Raw genomic sequence first — 24463 nt, 5'->3', positions numbered from 1 at the left:
GGGAATGGGAAGGACACGGGGCAGCAGAGACAGGTCTGCACATGACACGCTTGGCTCAGGATATCACAGGGAATATGGAGGAGGCGGGACAGCAGAGACAGGTCTGCACATGACACGCGTGGCACGGGATATCACAGGGAATGGGAAGCACACAGGGCAGCAGAGACCGGTCTGCACATGACACGCGTAGCACGGGATATCACAGGGAATGGGAAGGAGGTGGGGCAGCAGAGACAGGTCTGCACATGACACGCGTGGCACAGGATATCACAGGGAATGGGAAGGACACGGGGCAGCAGAGACAGGTCTGCACATGACATACGTGGCACAGGATATCACAGGGAATGGGAAGGACACGGGGCAGCAGAGACAGGTCTGCACATGACATGCGTGGCACGGGTATCACAGGGAATGGGAAGGACACGGGGCAGCAGAGACAGGTCTGCACATGACACACGTGGCACAGGATATCACAGGGAATGGGAAGGACACGGGGCAGCAGAGACAGGTCTGCACATGACACGCTTGGCTCAGGATATCACAGGGAATATGGAGGAGGCGGGACAGCAGAGACAGGTCTGCACATGACACGCGTGGCACGGGATATCACAGGGAATGGGAAGCACACAGGGCAGCAGAGACCGGTCTGCACATGACACGCGTAGCACGGGATATCACAGGGAATGGGAAGGAGGTGGGGCAGCAGAGACAGGTCTGCACATGACACGCGTGGCACAGGATATCACAGGGAATGGGAAGGACACGGGGCAGCAGAGACCGGTCTGCACATGACACGCGTAGCACGGGATATCACAGGGAATGGGAAGCACACAGGGCAGCAGAGACCGGTCTGCACATGACACGCGTAGCACGGGATATCACAGGGAATGGGAAGGAGGTGGGGCAGCAGAGACAGGTCTGCACATGACACGTGTGGCACAGGATATCACAGGGAATGGGAAGGAGGTGGGGCAGCAGAGACAGGTCTGCACATGACACGTGTGGCACAGGATATCACAGGGAATGGGAAGGAGGTGGGGCAGCAGAGACAGGTCTGCACATGACACGCGTGGCACGGGATATCACAGGGAATGGGAAGGACACGGGGCAGCAGAGACAGGTCTGCGCATGACACGCTTGGCTCAGGATATCACAGGGAATGGGAAGGACACGGGGCAGCAGAGACAGGTCTGCGCATGACACGCTTGGCTCAGGATATCACAGGGAATATGGAGGAGGCGGGACAGCAGAGACAGGTCTGCACATGACACACGTGGCACGGGATATCACAGGGAATATGGAGGAGGGTGGGCAGCAAAGACAGGTCTGCACATGACACGCGTGGCACAGGAAATGACAGGGAATGGGAAGGAGGCGGGGAAGCAGAGACAGGTCTGCACATGACACGCGTGGCTCAGGATATCACAGGGAATGGGAAGCACACAGGGCAGCCATTCCTCATTAACCTTCAGAGAGAACTGGTACATGGGGTGGATCTTGTTCAGGTCATTCATTATGAAGTAGAGCAGAGAGGCGCGAGCAGCTGCCGGGCGATAGTGTTCTCGGGCCTCATTCAGCTTTGCTTCCGTCACTTTTGCTTCAATAACCTGGCGGCAGAATATTATAGATGTAACGCAATCATTGTAACCCATCTGACATATGTAGACTTCACAATCATCATACTGGGTGGGACTACCTGGCTGGCTGCATCCTGACGTTTCTTTACTGTTCAGGCATCACATTCCATCATTAGCTAATCAGGTAGCATGGAAAGTGGCAGAAGTGAGTCCCTCTCTGTAAAGAGCTGGCAACGCCCACCTCCTCCCTCTACACAGAGCATAAGCTGACCCTGTCCCCCTCCTCCTTCTGCAAAGCCACTACCTGATCACAACCAGAGCCGGGACAAGGTCCTCCAGCACCCAAGGCTGAGACGCCAAAGTGCGCCCCTCCATCCCTCCCACCCCAGTCATCACACACTGATTGCTATTAGACTAAGAGGCGCCACAGGGCCCACAACCTCCCCAACACCTTAATATCTAGTTATCTGGCTTGCAGTCACTGTTATGTATCCCCTTTTCTTATTTCTTTCTGCTTCAAACACAATTAGGAATGACAGATGAATGAATTCTGCGCCCCCTCCTACACTGCGCCCTGAGGCTGGAGCCTCTCCAGCCTATGCCTCGGCCCGGCCCTGATCACAACCCCCCTTCTCTCTCCGCACAATGTAGACTACCTAACCCCAGCTACCTCCTCCCACAACACGGAGTGGATCGCCTGCCCCTGCCCACCTACTCCTGCTATTGTTGAGAGATTGACTCTTTGTAGCCAGCACTGCAGTATTAATGCCCAATCCCTAGTCAGCATGTTAGAAGGTTGTATCCTTAAAGAACTGCAGAAAAACAAAACAAAACATTTTCCCTTTGAATTTTTAAAATTAATTTTCTACAAAAAAAAAAATTTTTTTTTTTTACTTTGTCCCACTGTTCCCCTTAAAGTGAATGGGAACCGCATTTTTTTAAAAAAATGAAGCAAATACTTACCTAAGGAGTGGGAGGGCTCTGGGTCATATAGAGCCTTCCGTCTCCTCTCTCGGTGCCCTCTATCCTGTGCTGGCTTCCCCCCCCCCAGTTTCAATCCCCCGCCGAAAGGGTATTTGGAAGTCCTCGGGAGCTGTGTTCTCCTGAAGACGTGCGGCTCCATACTGCACAGGCGTGAGCGTGCAAGAGAGCGTGCTTGCGCATGCGCAGTACAGGGCCGCCCTTCTTCAGGAGCACTCGGGCTCCCTGAAGATTTCTGAAGCCTCCTACGGCCAGATAAAGCAGTATTTGACTTATTTAGTCAAATACTGCTACCGGGCGAGCCAGCACTGGAACGAGGGGACCAGGAGAGGAGCCGGAAGGTTCTATAGGACCCAAAGCCTTCCCTCTCCTTGGGTAAGTATCTGTCTCATTTTTTTAAATGCGGTTCCCATTCACTTTAACATACCTAGCGATTTTGGTGACGATAGCATGTATGGGGCTTTGCTATTAACGGCGAAAGTCAACATGAAATGATGCGCAATTATGGTTCCAGATTACAGTTACAAACAAAATTACGGGACTTTCAAATGGCAAAACCACAGTGCACAACACTCTGTATATTGCTAACTGAGGCTAATTTACAAACCACCTCTATGGGGTCTGCGACAGATTAAAAAGCACAAGGCGGGCGTCCTCACGTGGGCTTAGGCACTATGAGGTGACTTGTGGTTGAGCTCCGTTCTTTGGTCCAGAATTACAGGGAGGGACTGGCGACCTTTATGAACATACGTATAGTATTACAAAGTGCCGCATATTATGGTCATGGCTGGTGACCACCATCAGTGATACCTCAAAGTGCTGTCAGTCATGGAGCTGTGATGCCAACGAGGACGCGCATAGCATGACGAGAGCACTGCATTATGGGAAGACACCACATCATCCCTGGGGAGGAGGAGCACTTCTACCTTCCATGACCGCACACCTCCGGTCCATTCTCAGCATCTTACCTTCTCCTCTATCTCCGCTGCGGTCTTCTTGGTGATCTCCAGGTTCTCCACCAGCTCTATGTCCCCCAGGAAGTTTCCAGAGGCAGAAGACAGACGGGACAGAAGGTTGTCTTCCAGGGTCTTCAGGGTGATCTTGAATCCATTCTGTTCCTTGGTCAGGTTAGACTGTATAGAAAGGGTTGTTATTATTATATGTCCCAAGAAGCTCCAGTACAGGTAAATGAATTGTCCATTGGTGATCAGAATAACTTAGAGATATGCAGATGGATGGTGACTCTCCAGCATGAGATTATTAAAGAGACAATTGTCCAGCCAGCGGAGAGTCTCTGCAGACCAGACAAGCCTCTATTTACCAGACAAGGCTCTACGGGACAGACAAGGCTCTACAGGACAGACAATGCTATGGAGGACAGACAAGGCTCTGGAGGACAGATAAGGCGCTACGGGAAAGACAAGGCTCTACACGAGCGCTGTAATCACAGCGCAGGAGAACTGGGCGGAGCCGGCGCCACCATAGACAGCGCACTGTGAGTAACTTCAGTGCCGTCAGAAGACAGAGCTGAAGTTGCTCTTAAAACACTATAATTCGGCCTTCAGCAACAACCGGAAGCTGAATTATATCATTCCCCACTATCCACGTGGACGTGGAGGGGGGGGGGGTAGTATTTATGCCGCCAGAAACTTGTTCAGCAGCAGGATAAGCCATATACCGGCTATGTCCTGCTCCCAAGTCTCCCGGCGGCCAATTCATATGTACGCCGCTCTGCAGGACAGACGAGGCTGTATGGGACGGACGAGGCTCTACGGCAGTGCTGGTCGTAATGGAAAAATCTACGCTTACGGATCATTTCACGTAATTTTACGCTATTACGCATTACGCAATTACGGTTACGGCGTAGGAGATTATCTACGGTAGATCGCTGTAATTACGCGTAAACTTACGACGTTACGCGTAAGGATACCGTAAACTATTCATTGCACTTCGCATCTCCGCGTAGCTATCGTAACCGTATACGTAACATTATGCTCGCATGCGGATTTTCTTTACGCGTTACCCGTGATTGTACCACGCATGCGCTGACCGGATTGCCAACGATGCGTATGTTGTAGGCGGCAAGCGTACAACCATACGTATCCGTTCCGTAGCAACTGCGCACGCGCATGCGTACTTTGCCTCCGCAGGCGTACGTACACGCGTACGTCACAAGCGGAAGTTTTGATTGGCTGATGCGTAGAGACAGGAAGTTGGCCAGAGCAGGCGCCGGCAAACGCGTGGAGAGGACGCATCACAGGAATCAGAGACACAGCACTGCCATCAACCATCCACCATGCCTCCTAAGATTCCCCTCAGGATGAAAGAGATGATAATTGAGGTAACTTAAGCAATCTATTAACAGAATGTATAGTTTTTGGCTACTGTTTCTGACTGCATTTCTCTAATCTTTATATGTCCCATCATGTAAAAGGATATCATAGGTGTTAGTGTAGTAGAGAATTGTTTTTAGTTTATCTCTGTAACTTTGCATTTGTAGCAGTACTGTTAATAGTAGAGTGAGACATATTCACTACAGTGACCTGTTTTTTCTGGTTCCAACCTGGGACAAGTGAAGGTGGGGGGTGGGCTGTGGACGGCTGGGGAGGGGGTCGCAGCGCGCCGGAAAACGGGCCTGGGGGGCGCGTGCGGCGCGCATAGTGCGGGGCGCACTATGCGCGCCGCACACGCCCCCCAGGCCCGTTTGTTTTCTGCTAAAATGTGGCCTAAATTGCGTTTGTTTTCTGCTAAAATTTGGCCTAAATTGCGTTTGTTTTCTGCTAAAATGTCTATATTTGCTGCTTTGGGGTTGCGGTTACGCTCCGCCCATACAATGTCATGACCACGCCCATTTTTTGGCGCCCCGCCAAAAAATGGGTGTGGTCATGACATTGTATGGGTGGAGCGTAACCGTAACCCCAAAGCAGCAAATATAGACATTTTAGCAGAAAACAAACGCAATTTAGGCCAAATTTTAGCAGAAAACAAACGCAATTTAGGCCACATTTTAGCAGAAAACAAACGCACTTTGGGCCACATTTCAGCAGAAAATGAACGCACTTTGGGCTGCATTTCAGCAGAAAATAAACGCAATTTGGGCCACATTTCAGCAGAAAGTAAACGCAATTTGGGCCATATTTTAGCAGAAAACAAACTCAATTTAGGCCACATTTTAGCAGGGAAAAAAATCGCAATTTGGGCCACATTTCAGGCAAGCATCACGCAAGGCCTTTCAGCCCGCACGTCATCCCCAATCCAACCAAAAACAGTATTGCCAGGCACAACAGCCAGTAGAGGAGAATTGAGAATCCAGGTGAGAGGTGTCTACCATATTAAGGGGGCATTCTGCCTATTTATGTGAAATCCTGTCTATTTATGTGCCTCATGACTGCTGAATTTGTCTTGTTGGGTGCCTCATGATTGCTGAATTCGTCTTGTTGAAGGCCTCACGATTTTTTGGGGGCCTCAAGATTGCTGAATGTCTTGTTGGGGGCCTCATGATTTGTTGGGGGCCTCATGATTGCTGAATTTGTCTTGTTGGGGGCAACATGATTGCTGAATTTGTCTTGTTGGGGGTCTCAAGATTGCTGAATGTGTCTTGTTGGGAGCCTGATGATTTCTTGGGGGCCTCATGATTGCTACATTTGTCTTGTTGGGGGCCTCTGGGAAAAGCTGAATCATTATCCTATGAGACAATAGCATTAAACCTACATTTTTGCTTTTTAAAACGGAAAATAAAACTGTGAGGTTCTAAAAAACGAATACATTTTTCAGGAGTAGGATGAAAGAAATTGTTTATCTTCACAGTTTATTTGCAACTTGGATTTTCAATAATGTTCATGTATGAGTTAAAACGTTTGTATGAAGTTTTAAATTGCTGTTGCCACTTTGCGATAGATAAATTGACTTTTGGGTTGCAGTTTGGGCAGTCGGCCTCCAAAAGTTTCGCCACCACTGTCCTAATCTAATGTCCCACATTGCTAAGTAAACGAAAATTTGTCACCACCCATGGCCACACCCACATTCTGGTCCATGGCCGCACCCATTTTTGGGGGCGGCGCGTACGTGCGCCGCACAACATAACCCTCAGGTTTTTCGGCGTACACATCTTCTCTAAAATTTGCGGCGCACCACTTCTTCCCTGCCTTTTTGCACCCCCCCCCCCCCCCCTGGAAAATTTTGTGCGGACGCCTATGGCTATGAGCTGGCACAAAGTCTATAGACGCCGCGGCCAGTTCATGGAATCCATTCAATTATATATTTGATGCTTGCTGTCACAGGATCTTCTCTGTCAGTCCAATCACACATGAAATGAAATGATGTAGTTATTATGGCTAGCAATGTCAGCAGTTATAGGTGGCACTAGTCATCGTTGATCCCTAGTATCTGCCCGAAGTCATAGTTGGTTGCTTCCCACAATTTTTGAAAACTGTCATTATGAATAATATTATAATCTTTTACATTATGCTGTAAGTAAGAAGATTCTTAATTAATGAAGGTATAATACAGTGGTCATTAATACTGTAATATTTCTTTTCCAGGAATTTACAAGAGGCCGGTACGACCTCACCACCGCGAGGGAGAAGCGGGACGTGGTGAGAAGGGTGCAGGGGATCCTGAGGGCCGAGTACCGGCGGGACCTCACCACCAAGCAGGTCCAAATGCTCTGGAGCGACCTAAAGAGGAGGGACCAGGACCTGCTCAGGCGGGTGGTTGCTCAAATTGGATGTAAGTCAGCAAACTATTAGTTTATGTATGTCTATTTTGGGGTTTATATGCTGTATGTATTTATCCTAAAAAATAATTCCATGGGCTGAATACTATAGAGTTGTGCAGTATGTACAGTTAAAGTATATATCCGTAAGGTATTCACAGTGCAGCACTTTTCCCACATTTTGTTTTGTTAGGGGCTTATTCCAAAATGGGTTAAAACATATTATTTTGTGCTCCTGTGTGGGCATAGTGATGATATTTGTGCAATATGTACTGATTATACTGCATTCATGCAAATAAAGTTATTAAAAAAAAATGGGCCCCTAGGCTTAACATTGGTTTTTGATAACCACTGATGATCAATTAACTTTTATTTTTTTTTAGAAAAATTTGATAGGTGCTGTCGTCCATCTGGACCCTATATCCTCTCCAGGCACTAGGCAAGTGGCTAGGTTTGCCTTGTGGATGGTCCGGCTTTGTTGCACAGCAATTTTTTTTAAAGATCTCTCCAGAGCTATTCAATCGTATTGAAGCCTAAGCTCTTGCTGGGCCACTCAAGGACATACACAGAGTTGTCTCGGAGCCACACCATTGATATCTTGACTGTGTGCCCAGGGTCGTATTCCTACTACAAGATGAACCATTGCCCCAGTCTGCGTTCCAAGTGCTCTCTTTAAAGTGATCCTTAAAGGGATACTGTAGGGGGGTCGGGGGAAAATGAGTTGAACTTACCCGGGGCTTCTAATGGTCCCCTGCAGACATCCTGTGTTGGTGCAGCCACTCACCGATGCTCCGGCCCCGCCTCCAGTTCACTTCTGGAATTTCTGACTTTAAAGTCAGAAAACCACTGCGCCTGCGTTGCCGTGTCCTCGATCCCGCTGATGTCACCAAGAGCACACAGCGCAGGCCCAGTATGGTCTGTGTCTGCGCAGTACACTCCTGGTGACATCAGCGGGAGTGAGGACATGGCAACGCAGGCGCAGTGGTTTTCTGACTTTAAAGTCAGAAATTCCAGAAGTGAACTGGAAGCGGGGCCGGAGCATCGGTGAGTGGCTGCGCCAACACAGGATGTCTTCGGGGGACCATTAGAAGCCCCGGGTAAGTTCAACTCATTTTCCCCTGACCCCCCTACAGTATCCCTTTAAGCCTGTAAAAAAAAAAAAGATTTTGACTCAACTGTGGCTTCCCTGAGCCCCCTGCAGTCGATCGGTGCCCTCGCCGCCTCGCTCAGATCCTCCTGGACCCCACGGCGACCACTTCCGGTTTCGCCGTCAGGAACCGACAGGCATTGGGAACGCAAGTGATTCTTCGTGTTCCCAGCAAAAATATCGCCCCCTATGCTACTATTACGTCCCGGAGGCCGCAATAGCCGCAAAGGATCACTTTAAAGCCTATCCTAGTTTTATTTTACTGTATTGAAGAGTCATATTCTTTCATGTATAATAAATACATTAAAGGAATAAGAATATGATTTTTTGTTCTGTGTTTACAGTAAGGTCCTTATCAAAGTTCACTTGAAAATAGAAATAAAAGTAATTGTAGTTCAAACAATAAAGTTATTACTTTTTATCCATTTTATCATATATTTTGATTAAATTGTATTATTCATTACTCCTTACTACAGCTGCAAGTGGTGCCCGCACTGCCCGGCCCCGGGGATCCTCTGCACCCAGGCCTCCTTCTTCGTCAAGGGCCTCCTCACCTGGCCCCAGCCATCATAGCCAGAGGGCTTATCTTAGTCAAGCCAGGACACCGCTTTATGGTAAAATTCTCTTACTGTATGATTAACATTGCATACTATGGAAAAGCAAGTAAATGCTATGTTATATGTATTACATTACAGGTTCTTAATTTTAGGGATGATCAATGAGATTGAAATATGTACAAGTTGATGGATTGCTGGGTTTACCTATTTTGCACATTTTTTTCTACAGTTCCTCTATCAACATATACGAGGCTGAGCGGCCAGGTGAGGAGGCTGACGAAGACGAAGAGGAGGCATGAGCGGGAAATCCGCTTACTGAAGCAGCAGATGCTGGAGATGCGCCAGCATATGGCGAATGTGGAGGAGGAGGTCCGCCAGTTGAAGGGGACAGGGGGTAGGGTGGACTGAGGGGTTTTTTTTGGTTGTTTTTTTTGTTTATTTTTGTTGAACATTTTTACTGCTGGCAGGTGATGTAGCTGCTGCATGGTTTTTTGGCAGTTGGAAACAGCTGTAAACAGCTATTTCCCACAATGCAGCAAGGTTCACAGACAGGAAACTGCCAGGAGTACGTACTTTTCTTGTTTCTTGTGGGAGGGGTTTCACCACAATATCAGTCATACAGCGCCCCCTGATGGTCTGTTATTAAAAAGGAATAGATTTCTCATGTAAAAGGGGGTATCAGCTACTGATTGGGATACAGTTCAATTCTTGGTCAGAGTTTCTTTTAAAGAGACTCGGTAACAAAATAGCACAAACAGAGGAAAGAGGCGCCCTGGGATAATACAAGCGTTTAAAAACGGCTAAAAACAGTAGTTAATTTGAGGTAGCTTACCTCAATGACGAAATCTCTGCAAAGTATTACAAAAGATTTTATTAGCACAAGCGGCAACGCGTTTCACGGGTCACAGCCCGCTTCATCAGGCCAATTGCAGTGCCTATAACAGCAACATGCTGTTATAGGCACTGCAATTGGCCTGATGAAGCGGGCTGTGACCCGTGAAACGCGTTGCCGCTTGTGCTAATAAAATCTTTGGTAATACTTTGCAGAGATTTCGTCATTGAGGTAAGCTACCTCAAATTAACTACTGTTTTTAGCCGTTTTTAAAGAAAACCTGAACTGAAAATTAAAAGTCAAAATAAGCATACACAAGTCATACTTACCTTCCATGAAGTCTACTCCTCAGTGTCTTTCTCCTGTCCCGCGTCCTGTCTGTTCATTGTGATCAGGGGAATTTTCCGTCCTCCATTTTGAAAATGGCCATTACCCATAACAGCTTTCTGGTCAGCACACAGTTAAACTGTAACATCGCCCACTTGAGCCATGGAGAAACATAGACATTACCTGGTACATCAGTTTTCCTCTCAGCTATAACTGACAACAACTGATATTTTACTGACAGCAACTGATATATTTCAGATCTGACAAAATGTTGTCAGAACTGGAAGGGATTATTGTCAGAAGAAAATGGTGAGCTTCTGAGCGGAACTGATGGCAAGGTAACTATGTAATGTTCATTTGAAGTTACCTCATGTGTTTATTTTAAATATTTTTACTCAGTACAGGTTCTCTTTAAACGCTTTTATTATCCCAGGGCGCCTCTTTCCTCTGTTTGTGCTAAGTATACCCCCGAACAGACTCTGTTCGAGGGGTGGTGACACGCCACTAGTGGGTTCCCACAGTGGTGGTCTCATCCTTTTTTTCCACTAAGAGAGCGACCGTTCATCTGGTCCTGGCCAGGACCACCCCGAGTGGAGTCGGGTTTATTGTCTCCACCTGCTTCCTGTGGTTGGTTGCCCCCAGCAACCCTCCTTTGTGAGTAGTGCCTTTACTTCTCTCATCATATTGGTGTTATAAACATATTGCACTACTGGGCTCCCGTTTTGTCTCCTGTGTCTTTTCCTATAGGGTGCTGCATCACCCCTACCACTTTCGGTAACAAAATGTTCAGCAATACTTCTTCTATCCTATAAGTTCCTATACCTGTTCTAATGTGCTCTGTCTTACTGCAGCCTTTCCTAGTTACACAGTGGCTGTATTTTCTCTTTAAGAAAAAAAAAAGGAAAAAAAAAAAAGAAAAGAAAAACTTTTTACAAAAAATAAATGTTTTTCTTAAAAAAGGATAAGTTTCTTCTCTTTTGTTGTACGATCTCTGACACTGACACATTGTGTTGGACTAAATAATCGCAAAAGAAATGCAATGACATTGTTAATACAATGCATTTCTAAAACATATATTTATGCAGAATACTTAGTTGTATGTGTCACATTGCTTGTGTGATGCAATCCCTTAATTTTGTAGATCTTCTGTGTCCAACACAAAGCACCAGTGTGCAAAATAGACATTTAAAGTGTAAAGAGTATATGTAGCAATTATTCATTGCTTTTTAGTTCTCTTTTACAGCGCATGCAGGTTCAGGCTACTCTACTTTCTTCCTCCCCTCCTCTCTGTGGCACGCGTCATAGTGCACGGAACTATGATGCGATGCAGAGAGTCGGAAAATAATTCGAGGAGACAGAGACTGCGCATGCGCTGTAAGGACCCACAGACATCATTTTTCATGTTTCAGCTCTACTTTCTGTAGGAGCCATGTTTTCAATAGCATTGAGAGTGGGCATACCGGGATGGAGAGGGATTAAGAGAGGAAGTGTATACACTTCATATACACTTGGGTATACTTAAAGGGACTCCGAGCTCAAATTAAACACAAAATGAGAACCGGCGGATCCTGGCGACACTCGGGCCGAGTGTCGGGCTCCATCTTCCGCATACATCACGCGAAACGTCATTACGGCGTCCGGCGTCACAGTACGGCGCATGCGTGGTTTAATCGCGCATGCGCCGTACTGTCACGCCGGCCACCGTGATGACGCGAGGCGGCCGGCGTAATGACGTTACGCGTGATGTATGCGGAAGAAGGAGCCCGACACTCGGCCCAAGTGTCGCCAGGATCCGCCGGCCAACTACAGACCAACACTGGGCTACAGCAAAGCCCGGGTAAGTTCATATTTTGCGTTTCATTTGATCTTGGAGTCCCTTTAAAAACATACCCTGTGCCCCTGCTCAGTGTCCCTTTCAGGGGTTCTTTCTTTAGGGTGGGGGAGAAGAATTTGGGCCTGGTTTGCAGGCATTACAAAATACTTACCGAGCCTCCAGCGGCGTTTTGTAGCCTTCCTGAAGCTCCTAGCATGCTCCTATTGGCTTTCCGACGTACTCTGTTCACGGCAGCAGGCGTATCACTCGACTCTAGGCAGGTCAGGTAACACGCCGGCTTCCATGCAAGGAGGATTGCAGAAAGCCGCTAGGAGTTTCAGGAGGGCTGAAAGATTTTGCTGGAGGTTTCAGTGAATATTTTGGAGCAGGTTTGCGTTTTTTTCTGCTGGTGGTTCAAGTAAGCAACCGACAAGCACATGAATACGGCTTCAAGTGATCACAGCTGGTGGATATTGGGGACATATGTATATACAGTATATGTATAAATAAAATATATATATCTATATATATATATAGATATATATATATATATATATATATATATATATATATATATATATGCATCTGATAATAAATCTCCATGCATGTATATCTGATACACATATAAATAGAGGTAGCCAGACCTCTCCATCCAGTTAAATATAGGTAGCCAGACCTAATCCCCCACCCTCCCAAGTAATTCATAGGTACCCAGACCTCTCCCATCTCCCCCCAGTAATCCATAGGTAACCAGACCTGAACCCCTTCCACCCTCCCCCCAGGAAATCATAGGTAACCAGACCTCTCCTCTTCCCCCCAGTAATCCATAGGTAACCAGACCTGAACCCCTTCCACCCTCCCCCCAGTAAATCATAGGTAACCAGACCTGAACCCCTTCCACCCTCCCCCCAGTAGTTCATAGGTAGCCAGACCTCTCCTCTTCCCCCCAGTAATCCATAGGTAACCAGACCTGAACCCCTTCCACCCTCCCCCCAATAATTCATAGGTAACCAGACCTGAACCCCTTCCACCCTCCCCCCAGTAAATCATAGGTAACCAGACCTGAACCCCTTCCACCCTCCCCCCAGTAGTTCATAGGTAGCCAGACCTCTCCTCTTCCCCCCAGTAATCCATAGGTAACCAGACCTGAACCCCTTCCACCCTCCCCCCAGTAAATCATAGGTAACCAGACCTGAACCCCTTCCACCCTCCCCCCAGTAGTTCATAGGTAGCCAGACCTCTCCTCTTCCCCCCAGTAATCCATAGGTAACCAGACCTGAACCCCTTCCACCCTCCCCCCAGTAAATCATAGGTAACCAGACCTGAACCCCTTCCACCCTCCCCCCAGTAGTTCATAGGTAGCCAGACCTCTCCTCTTCCCCCCAGTAATCCATAGGTAACCAGACCTGAACCCCTTCCACCCTCCCCCCAATAATTCATAGGTAACCAGACCTGAACCCCTTCCACCCTGTCCCCAGTAAATCATAGGTAACCAGACCTGAACCCCTTCCACCCTCCCCCCAGTAGTTCATAGGTAGCCAGACCTCTCCTCTTCCCCCCAGTAATCCATAGGTAACCAGACCTGAACCCCTTCCACCCTCCCCCCAATAATTCATAGGTAACCAGACCTGAACCCCTTCCACCCTGTCCCCAGTAAATCATAGGTAACCAGACCTGAACCCCTTCCACCCTCCCCCCAGTAGTTCATAGGTAGCCAGACCTCTCCTCTTCCCCCCAGTAATCCATAGGTAACCAGACCTGAACCCCTTCCACCCTCCCCCCAGTAAATCATAGGTAACCAGACCTGAACCCCTTCCACCCTGTCCCCAGTAAATCATAGGTAACCAGACCTGAACCCCTTCCACCCTCCCCCCAGTAGTTCATAGGTAGCCAGACCTCTCCTCTTCCCCCCAGTAATCCATAGGTAACCAGACCTGAACCCCTTCCACCCTCCCCCCAGTAAATCATAGGTAACCAGACCTGAACCCCTTCCACCCTCCCCCCAGTAGTTCATAGGTAGCCAGACCTCTCCTCTTCCCCCCAGTAATCCATAGGTAACCAGACCTGAACCCCTTCCACCCTCCCCCCAGGAAATCATAGGTAACCAGACCTCTCCTCTTCCCCCCAGTAATCCATAGGTAACCAGACCTGAACCCCTTCCACCCTCCCCCCAGTAAATCATAGGTAACCAGACCTGAACCCCTTCCACCCTCCCCCCAGTAGTTCATAGGTAGCCAGACCTCTCCTCTTCCCCCCAGTAATCCATAGGTAACCAGACCTGAACCCCTTCCACCCTCCCCCCAATAATTCATAGGTAACCAGACCTGAACCCCTTCCACCCTCCCCCCAGTAAATCATAGGTAACCAGACCTGAACCCCTTCCACCCTCCCCCCAGTAGTTCATAGGTAGCCAGACCTCTCCTCTTCCCCCCAGTAATCCATAGGTAACCAGACCTGAACCCCTTCCACCCTCCCCCCAGTAAATCATAGGTAACCAGACCTGAACCCCTTCCACCCTCCCCCCAGTAGTTCATAGGTAGCCAGACCTCTCCTCTTCCCCCCAGTAATCCATAGGTAACCAGACCTGAACCCCTTCCACCCTCCCCCCAATAATTCATAGGTAACCAGACCTGAACCCCTTCCACCCTGTCCCCAGTAAATCATAGGTAACCAGACCTGAACCCCTTCCACCCTCCCCCCAGTAGTTCATAGGTAGCCAGACCTCTCCTCTTCCCCCCAGTAATCCATAGGTAACCAGACCTGAACCCCTTCCACCCTCCCCCCAGTAAATCATAGGTAACCAGACCTGAACCCCTTCCACCCTGTCCCCAGTAAATCATAGGTAACCAGACCTGAACCCCTTCCACCCTCCCCCCAGTAGTTCATAGGTAGCCAGACCTCTCCTCTTCCCCCCAGTAATCCATAGGTAACCAGACCTGAACCCCTTCCACCCTCCCCCCAGTAAATCATAGGTAACCAGACCTGAACCCCTTCCACCCTCCCCCCAGTAGTTCATAGGTAGCCAGACCTCTCCTCTTCCCCCCAGTAATCCATAGGTAACCAGACCTGAACCCCTTCCACCCTCCCCCCAGGAAATCATAGGTAACCAGACCTCTCCTCTTCCCCCCAGTAATCCATAGGTAACCAGACCTGAACCCCTTCCACCCTCCCCCCAGTAAATCATAGGTAACCAGACCTGAACCCCTTCCACCCTCCCCCCAGTAGTTCATAGGTAGCCAGACCTCTCCTCTTCCCCCCAGTAATCCATAGGTAACCAGACCTGAACCCCTTCCACCCTCCCCCCAATAATTCATAGGTAACCAGACCTGAACCCCTTCCACCCTCCCCCCAGTAAATCATAGGTAACCAGACCTGAACCCCTTCCACCCTCCCCCCAGTAGTTCATAGGTAGCCAGACCTCTCCTCTTCCCCCCAGTAATCCATAGGTAACCAGACCTGAACCCCTTCCACCCTCCCCCCAGTAAATCATAGGTAACCAGACCTGAACCCCTTCCACCCTCCCCCCAGTAGTTCATAGGTAGCCAGACCTCTCCTCTTCCCCCCAGTAATCCATAGGTAACCAGACCTGAACCCCTTCCACCCTCCCCCCAGTAAATCATAGGTAACCAGACCTGAACCCCTTCCACCCTCCCCCCAGTAGTTCATAGGTAGCCAGACCTCTCCTCTTCCCCCCAGTAATCCATAGGTAACCAGACCTGAACCCCTTCCACCCTCCCCCCAATAATTCATAGGTAACCAGACCTGAACCCCTTCCACCCTGTCCCCAGTAAATCATAGGTAACCAGACCTGAACCCCTTCCACCCTCCCCCCAGTAGTTCATAGGTAGCCAGACCTCTCCTCTTCCCCCCAGTAATCCATAGGTAACCAGACCTGAACCCCTTCCACCCTCCCCCCAATAATTCATAGGTAACCAGACCTGAACCCCTTCCACCCTGTCCCCAGTAAATCATAGGTAACCAGACCTGAACCCCTTCCACCCTCCCCCCAGTAGTTCATAGGTAGCCAGACCTCTCCTCTTCCCCCCAGTAATCCATAGGTAACCAGACCTGAACCCCTTCCACCCTCCCCCCAGTAAATCATAGGTAACCAGACCTGAACCCCTTCCACCCTGTCCCCAGTAAATCATAGGTAACCAGACCTGAACCCCTTCCACCCTCCCCCCAGTAGTTCATAGGTAGCCAGACCTCTCCTCTTCCCCCCAGTAATCCATAGGTAACCAGACCTGAACCCCTTCCACCCTCCCCCCAGTAAATCATAGGTAACCAGACCTGAACCCCTTCCACCCTCCCCCCAGTAGTTCATAGGTAGCCAGACCTCTCCTCTTCCCCCCAGTAATCCATAGGTAACCAGACCTGAACCCCTTCCACCCTCCCCCCAGAAATTCATAGGTAACCAGACCTGAACCCCTTCCACCCTCCCCCCAATAATTCATAGGTAACCAGACCTGAACCCCTTCCACCCTCCCCCCAATAATTCATAGGTAACCAGACCTGAACCCCTTCCACCCTCCCTGAAGGAAATCATAGGTAACCAGACCTGAACCCCTTCCACCCTCCCCCCAGAAATTCATAGGTAACCAGACCTGAACCCCTTCCACCCTCCCCCCAGTAGTTCATAGGTAGCCAGACCTCTCCTCTTCCCCCCAGTAATCCATAGGTAACCAGACCTGAACCCCTTCCACCCTCCCCCCAGAAATTCAGTTTCAGTATATTTTATTTTTTTGGGGAGTGCTCCATGACAGTGGGAACACTACTATCTATAATCAAAAGAAGGTGGTACATTATAATAAAAAGTGTGGAGTACCCTAACGGTGGGGACACCCAAGAAATTGAACAGGAACAGGTGAGTTTTTTTTTTTTGTTTTTTTTTTTTTTTGTGTGGAGTGCTCCCTGACAGTGGGAACACTGCTATCTATAATCAAAAGAAGGTGGTACATTATAATAAAAAGTGTGGAGTACCCTAACGGTGGGGACACCCAAGAAATTGAACAGGAACAGGTGAGGTTTTTTTTTTTTTTTTTGTGTGGAGTGCTCCCTGACAGTGGGAACACTGCTATCTATAATCAAAAGAAGGTGGTACATTATAATAAAAAGTGTGGAGTACCCTAACGGTGGGGACACCCAAGGAATTGAACAGGAACAGGTGAGTTTTTTTTTTTTTTTTTTGTGTGGAGTGCTCCCTGACAGTGGGAACACTGCTATCTATAATCAAAAGAAGGTGGTACATTATAATAAAAAGTGTGGAGTACCCTAACGGTGGGGACACCCAAGAAATTGAACAGGAACAGGTGAGTTTTTTTTTTTTTTTTTGTGTGGAGTGCTCCCTGACAGTGGGAACACTGCTATCTATAATCAAAAGAAGGTGGTACATTATAATAAAAAGTGTGGAGTACCCTAACGGTGGGGACACCCAAGAAATTGAACAGGAACAGGTGAGGTTTTTTTTTTTTTTTGTTTTTTTTTTGTGTGGAGTGCTCCCTGACAGTGGGAACACTGCTATCTATAATCAAAAGAAGGTGGTACATTATAATAAAAAGTGTGGAGTACCCTAACGGTGGGGACACCCAAGGAATTGAACAGGAACAGGTGAGTTTTTTTTTTTTTTTTTTTTTTTGTGTGGAGTGCTCCCTGACAGTGGGAACACTGCTATCTATAATCAAAAGAAGGTGGTACATTATAATAAAAAGTGTGGAGTACCCTAACGGTGGGGACACCCAAGAAATTGAACAGGAACAGGTGAGTTTTTTTTTTTTTTTTTTTTTTTTTTTTTGTGGAGTGCTCCCTGACAGTGGGAACACAGCTATCTATAATCAAGAGAAGGTGGTAAATTATTTAAAAAAGTGCGGTGCACCCTAACGGTGGGGACACCAAGAAACTGAAAAAGAAAAAGGTGAGTTTTTTTTTTTAAGTCAGCAGAAGCCTTTTTGGTGGCAGGTAGTAGGCAAAGTCCTAGCTTGTGGCCCTGAGAGGAGCAGTGGCTCAGTCATATAGTAAGTTGACCATCACCCTCAGTAAGCCAAAGCCATTTTGGTGGCAGGTAGTAGGCAAAGTCCTAGCTTGTGGCCCTGAGAGGAGCATCGGCTCAGTCATATAGTAAGTTGACCATCACCCTCAGTAAGCCCAAGCCATTTTGGTGGCAGGTAGTAGGCAAAGTCCTAGCTTGTGGCCCTGAGAGGAGCAGCGGCTCAGTCATATAGTAAGTTGACCATCACCCTCAGTAAGCCCAAGCCATTTTGGTGGCAGGTAGTAGGCAAAGTCCTAGCTTGTGGCCCTGAGAGGAGCATCGGCTCAGTCATATAGTAAGTTGACCATCACCCTCAGTAAACCCAAGCCATTTTGGTGGCAGGTAGTAGGCAAAGTCCTAGCTTGTGGCCCTGAGAGGAGCAGCGGCTCAGTCATATAGTAAGTTGACCATCACCCTCAGTAAACCCAAGCCATTTTGGTGGCAGGTAGTAGGCAAAGTCCTAGCTTGTGGCCCTGAGAGGAGCATCGGCTCAGTCATATAGTAAGTTGACCATCACCCTCAGTAAACCCAAGCCATTTTGGTGGCAGGTAGTAGGCAAAGTCCTAGCTTGTGGCCCTGAGAGGAGCAGCGGCTCAGTCATATAGTAAGTTGACCATCACCCTCAGTAAGCCCAAGCCATTTTGGTGGCAGGTAGGAGGCAAAGTCACCCGAAAGGTGGAAGACCAATAAACAAAACAGCAGCAACATCAGGGACACCAGTAAACATAGCAGGACATAGCAGTGCTCCATGAAAGTAGGAACACTGAAATACTTTTGCAGCAGGAGCAGAAAAAAAATGAAATTGTGCAGTGCACTCTAACGGTGTGAGCAACGATATCAATAACATTTTTTTTTATTTTTTTATTTTTTTTTTAACCCTAGGGCTCCATAAGAGTGGGAAGACTGCTGTACCTTTGAATCAAATTGTGCAGTGCACCCTAATGTTGGGAACACAACTGAACATTAAATATTTAATGTTATCTTACAGACATATAGGTATATCAGAGGGAGTTTAAAGCGATCTCATTCAGTTTCTGTCTCTGAGGGCAGGGGCTGAGTATTCACCATCAATCCAGGACTGATTCATTTTTAAGAAGGTCAGTCTGTTCACTGAATCTGTAGACAAACAGGATCGCTTTTCAGTAACCACTCCACCTGCCGCACTGAATGCACGCTCAGAAATGACGCTGGAAGCCGGGCATGCCAGAAGTTGAAGCGCATACTGCGCCAGCTCGGGACAGGTTTCCAGTCTGGCGGACCAAAATTCCATAGGGTCCTCTGTACGCATACTGTCAGATGCACCAAGTGACCCCATGTAATCACTGACCATGCGGCTCAGCCGCTGGTGAAAACTTCCTTCTACTGTTCTTGTTGTTATTGTTGGACGCTCAGAGAAGTAAAAGTTTCTCATTGCTCCAAAAAGGTCTCCAGGAAGAATGGGTCTGCTTGGCTCAGCTACTTGCTGGGTGCGATGAGTGGGGATAGCTGTGATCTCAGACTGTGGAAAGGCCTCCTGCACATGACGTATTAGGGCCTGCTGCAGCTCCCGCATCCTCTCCTCCTGCCGGCTTGCTGGAATGAACTGACCCAGTTTCCCCTTGCATCGAGGGTCTAAAAGGGCGGCCAACCAGTAGTCATCCCTCTCCTTAATGTTTTGGATCCGGGGATCTCTGCGTAAGCATTTCAACATATGAACAGCCATGGGGAAGAGATGAGCCTGCGCCTCCAAATCATCCGGTCTGCTCAACACATCAAAATCCTCTGACTGCTGCTGCTGCTCGTCCTGCCTTCCAATGTCTACCCACCCATGAACCACAGATGCCGCACTGGCCTGCTCTCCCTCCTCACAATGGTCAGGCACCTCAAGTAAGTCCCGCGTGAAAGTAAGCTCCTCCTCCTCCTCCTCATGTGCCTGAGTTTGGGTGGCTTGGAGCAAGCTTTGTTGTTCAAGCTCATCAAGCGCATCCTCCCCAGCTGCCATCAGGCTACTCAGACTCTCGTCCAGCATGTACACGAGAGGGATCACTTCGCTGATACAGACTTGTGCCCCACTTACGAATGTTGTAGCCTGATCGAATGGGGACAAGACACGGCAGACTTGATACATCAGCCGCCACTCTTCCTGGGTGAATCGGGCAGGTGCGCCCTGGGTGCCATGTCCTCCTCGGAGGTACTCTGCAACCGCCTTTTTCTGCTCGCACAACCTATTCAGCATGCGAAGTGTGGAGTTCCACCGTGTTGCACTGTCTGCAATGAGCCTATGGGGGGGCAGGCCATGTTTCTCCTGCAATTTAGACAGCGAATCTTTGGCATTTGAAGAATAACGTAACTTCGATACAACTCTTCTTGCATGCTGCACCACATCACTCAAACCTGGGTAGGTGCGTAAAAAGCGCTGCACCACCAGGTTGAGTATGTGGGCAAAACATGGCACATGGGGGATGTTGCCCTGATTCAGGGCGGCAATCAGATTTGCTGCGTTGTCACATACAACATGACCAGCCTGGAGTCTTCTTGGGGTCAGCCACTTCTGCACCTGTCCGTTGATAATGGCCAGGACATTTGGTGCAGTAAGTCTCTGCTGCTCAACGCTGACTAAACCCAGAACCGCCTGACAGCGTCGATGTACCACTCTGCTGTGGCCAGCCCCACGGGCACGCTTACTGGGGGCCTCAGCTGTAGCGGTTGCGACATGACTAGAGGCAAGTGTGGAACTGTTCCCCTTGACACCACGGGGCGGCGCAACCAGCTCATTGGCCGCCCCAGGACTGGAACCCTCCTGTTGACATTGGAGGGTGACCCAATGTGCCGTAAAGGACATATAACGTCCCTGGCCATGACTGCTGGTCCAGCAATCCGTCGTGAGATGTACCCTGTTGCCTACAGAATAGTCAAGGGACAGAGTCACATTATCCACAGTGTGGCGATACAGATCAGGTATTGCTGTCCTAGCAAAATAATGGCGGCTGGGGATCCGCCATTCTGGTATGCCAAACCTCAGCAGCTCGCGAATGGCTGTACCCTCCTCTACAAGACTGTAGGGCAATAACTGCTGGACCATAGCCTGTGACAGCAGCCCATTCAACCTCCGGATCCTGCTGTGATGGGAAGGCAGTGGCTTTGTCGACCTTATCGACTCAGTAATTAAGGGCTGGGTGCTGTGAGCCACTGACGAGAAACGTGCAATTGAGGTAGCTGACATGTGGCCTCTACTGCCAGACTGTGTTGCGGAGTGAAGGCAGGGGGAAGGGGTGCCGATGTCAGAACCTGAATGGGAAGAAGGATGGGGCACTGTGCGGGGTATTTTACCCATTGCTTCCTGAACAAGCTGATTTTCTCTCTTATGCTTTTTTATGTGGGAGAGTGGACCACCTGTGCCCGCTCTTGACAAGTCCTTCCCTAAACGCACTTTATGACCACAAATGTTGCATATGACAATGTGGGGATCAGATTCATCAACGGTAAAGTACTTCCAAACTGGGGCTTTCTTAGATGATTTTTTAACTGTTTTTTCAGTCTCAGGCACAACAATTTGGGAGAGGGTGCTTTCAGATGCAGGCTCAGCCTGTGGCTGCTGCCTCGTTTGAAAAAGCCTACCAGAGGAGCCACTGCTTCCACTAGGTCTCACGGTATGCTGATGCAGCCTCTGCGGCTCTGAATCATCTGAGCTGGCATCATCATGATGTTCAGGCGGGTCATAGTCCCTATCCAGATCATCGTCACTACATCCCTTATAAGAACCCAGCTCATCATCATCAGGATAATTGGGAGAAAGAAGGTTGGAAGAGCCCTCATCCTGGATGTTATGTTCTCCCATTGAGGACTGAGACTGATCGCGGGCATGGTACAAGTTGTCATCATGATCATCACCCGCCAATCCCTCATCGATAACATTCTGAGGTTCATTAAAAAAATTCTGGGCATCAGACTCTAGGTTTATGTCGGACTGCGAAAGAGCTTTGTCCACAAGGTCTGCAATATGTGCAGTATATGGAAGTGAAGGCTCATTTTGGATGTTGGTGGCAGATCTTTGAGCAGGCATGGGTGTGCTGCTGGTACTGCTGCTACTCTCCAGGGCCTGAAGATTGGGGGACTGAGAACCGCTATCTCTCGTCACAAACTCCACAATATCAGCAGCCTGGCTCTCCCTAATGGGGCGTCGTGGGCCCTTCATCATCATAGAATCGCGCGTAAGGTTGTAGACTTTTTTTGGAGTTACATCTTCACTCCTCACTGTGCCTGTTGAGGATTGGCCACTACCTCGCACTGATTGTCCACTACCAACTGACTGTCCCCTGCCAGTTTTGGACTGACCCCTGCCGGGTACAGTGCATCCCCTGCTTGGTGCAGAGCGTCCCCTTCCTGCTGTGAAATAGGGATGTACTTTTTGGGTTGCTGGTTCTTGATCACTGCCTGTCAAGGTGTCAAACAAACATCTTTTTGCAGTGGGTTCAATTCCTCGGCCACGGGCACGGCCTGCTCCACCTCTGCCAGACATTGTAGGGAATATGTTCAGCAAGTGCCAAACGTTATTGTTTTATTGAAATGTAGGGGAAAGTGACAAATGATAAACGTATAAAATAAAATAAAAATAAATCAAATTAAAATTTCAATGTAATGAGGGAGGAGAGGACTGGAGAGCTAGTCCAAATTATATATCAATTGCTTTTGGACAACGCACTTGAAATAAATCCCCCCACAAAAAAAATGAAAATAAAATTCAATCAAATCAAATAATTAAAATGATAAAAAAAAAACAAAAAAAACAAATACAATTCACTCTCAGCACACGATCCCTGAATCTAACTGATTTCACTCTATTACATATCACAGGCCCTCTCTTGTCTCTACAATCTACACGCTTTCACTGTAAAATCACAAGCCCTATAATCAGTTTTCCCTGCCTCTAACACTAAACAACAGAATTCTAACCCTAAACAAAGCCCTAACTACAATAATCAACTTCCTAACACAGGCTTACAATCACACAGATCAAAGATCTAAGAAAATGCAATAGAATTGCACTTAATATGGATGTGTAACTGTATCACTCTCTGTCTCACTCCTTCTCCTCAGAAAGTGAAAGCAACCCACAAAGAACACAGATCATGGCTGACAGCTTATATACTGAAGGGCGGGAGAAGATACTATTGGTTGCTTAGGATGTAGCTCCCAAACAAACTTGATAACTGATTGGCTACTCTTGGAGAAGGGGAGTTGTGCCTACGAAATTACGCGTAAAATTACGCGTAATTCGCCGTAAAATTACGCATACCTACGCTATTACGGTAGGCGGCGTAATTACAATACCGCTTTACGGCTTACGCGTACATACTTACGCGTAAGACGTAAATTACGCGTAGCACTTACGCGTAAAATAACGGTAAATTACGGTGCGTAATTACGCGCATGCGTAATTTCGGCCCAGCACTGCTCTACGGGACAGACGAGGCTCTACGGGACAGACGAGGCTCTACCGGTCAGACAAGGCTCTACAGGATAGACAAGGCTCTACAGACCAGACAAGGCTCTACAAGACAGACAAGGCTCTACAGGACAGACAAGGCTCTACAGGACAGACAAGGCTATACAGGACAGACAAGGCTATACAGGACAGACAAGGCTATACAGGACAGACAAGGCTCTACAGGACAGACAAGGCTCTACAGGACAGACAAGGCTCTACAGGACAGACAAGGCTCTGCAGACCATGGAGTAACAGCTCTGCAGGCAGTCACATAGCACGATTGCTGTAACAGTTTGGGCTCATTATTATGCACAATGTAGAGCACCAGATATTTGGCATGAGTATAGCCTTGGCGAGGGGGGGCGATTTCTATCTCTTTACATAACGCAGGATGTTAGGATAGATTTAGCACAGGAGGGAAGTAACTGAGAGGAGGAGCGTTGTGTGATAAGATCAGAGCAGATCTCTCTCGGCTGCTCTGGATAATCGGAAGATCTTGGCGTGCTGATTGCAGCCTTCTCTCTGCGATGCGCTTGTACCGCCGCGGCAATAATTCATTATCTCCCGTGAGCCGCCTGATTACTGCAGATAAGCAACTCTCACAAAGAGAAATGAGCTCCCCTAACAATACAATCCCAGCCTACCCAAAATAACATGAAAAAACGTCCTGCATTCATCACTCTGCTGTACAGCCGCAGGTTATCTTAAAGGGAACATGTCATTATCAGCAGAGTTTGTAAAGTCACACTGAAAAGGAAGAGAAGATTGGAGGAGGCACCACTAGTACCTCTCCTGTATAGTGACACCTTCCTGTGCGACTCCCTGACGTGCTGCTCATTCTACCCTCCTTCTGTCATCCCCAGACCATTTAAATATGGACAGTATGGCAATTAGAAGCCCCACATTGGCATAGTCAAGGTATGTATTCAGGATAAGCCTTAGGTTAATAGGAAGGGGAGGAGCTCCAGGTTGGAGCAGTCAGGGCCTGTGTTCAGGGTAAGCCTTAGGTTGCTTAGTAGAAAG

The 24463-nt window shown here is 48.4% G+C and overlaps 1 protein-coding gene across 4 annotated transcripts in view; it reads right to left on the bottom strand.

Moving 5' to 3' along the window:
- DNAH9 (dynein axonemal heavy chain 9) overlaps positions 1–24463 on the bottom strand; it is a 328292-nt gene that overhangs the window by 67606 nt on the left and 236223 nt on the right. For all 4 annotated transcript variants that reach the window (XM_068264551.1, XM_068264553.1, XM_068264552.1 and 1 more), the window contains 2 exons: positions 3527–3691; positions 1467–1607 (listed from right to left, as the gene is read on the bottom strand). In XM_068264551.1, coding sequence (XP_068120652.1) covers positions 1467–1607; positions 3527–3691 — 306 coding nt within the window. The remainder of the gene's footprint in view (positions 1–1466; positions 1608–3526; positions 3692–24463) is intronic.

This window comes from Hyperolius riggenbachi, chromosome 12, assembly GCF_040937935.1.
Source record: "Hyperolius riggenbachi isolate aHypRig1 chromosome 12, aHypRig1.pri, whole genome shotgun sequence".
Taxonomy (NCBI): domain Eukaryota; kingdom Metazoa; phylum Chordata; class Amphibia; order Anura; family Hyperoliidae; genus Hyperolius; species Hyperolius riggenbachi.
This window is presented reverse-complemented; position numbering and strand designations above follow the sequence as displayed.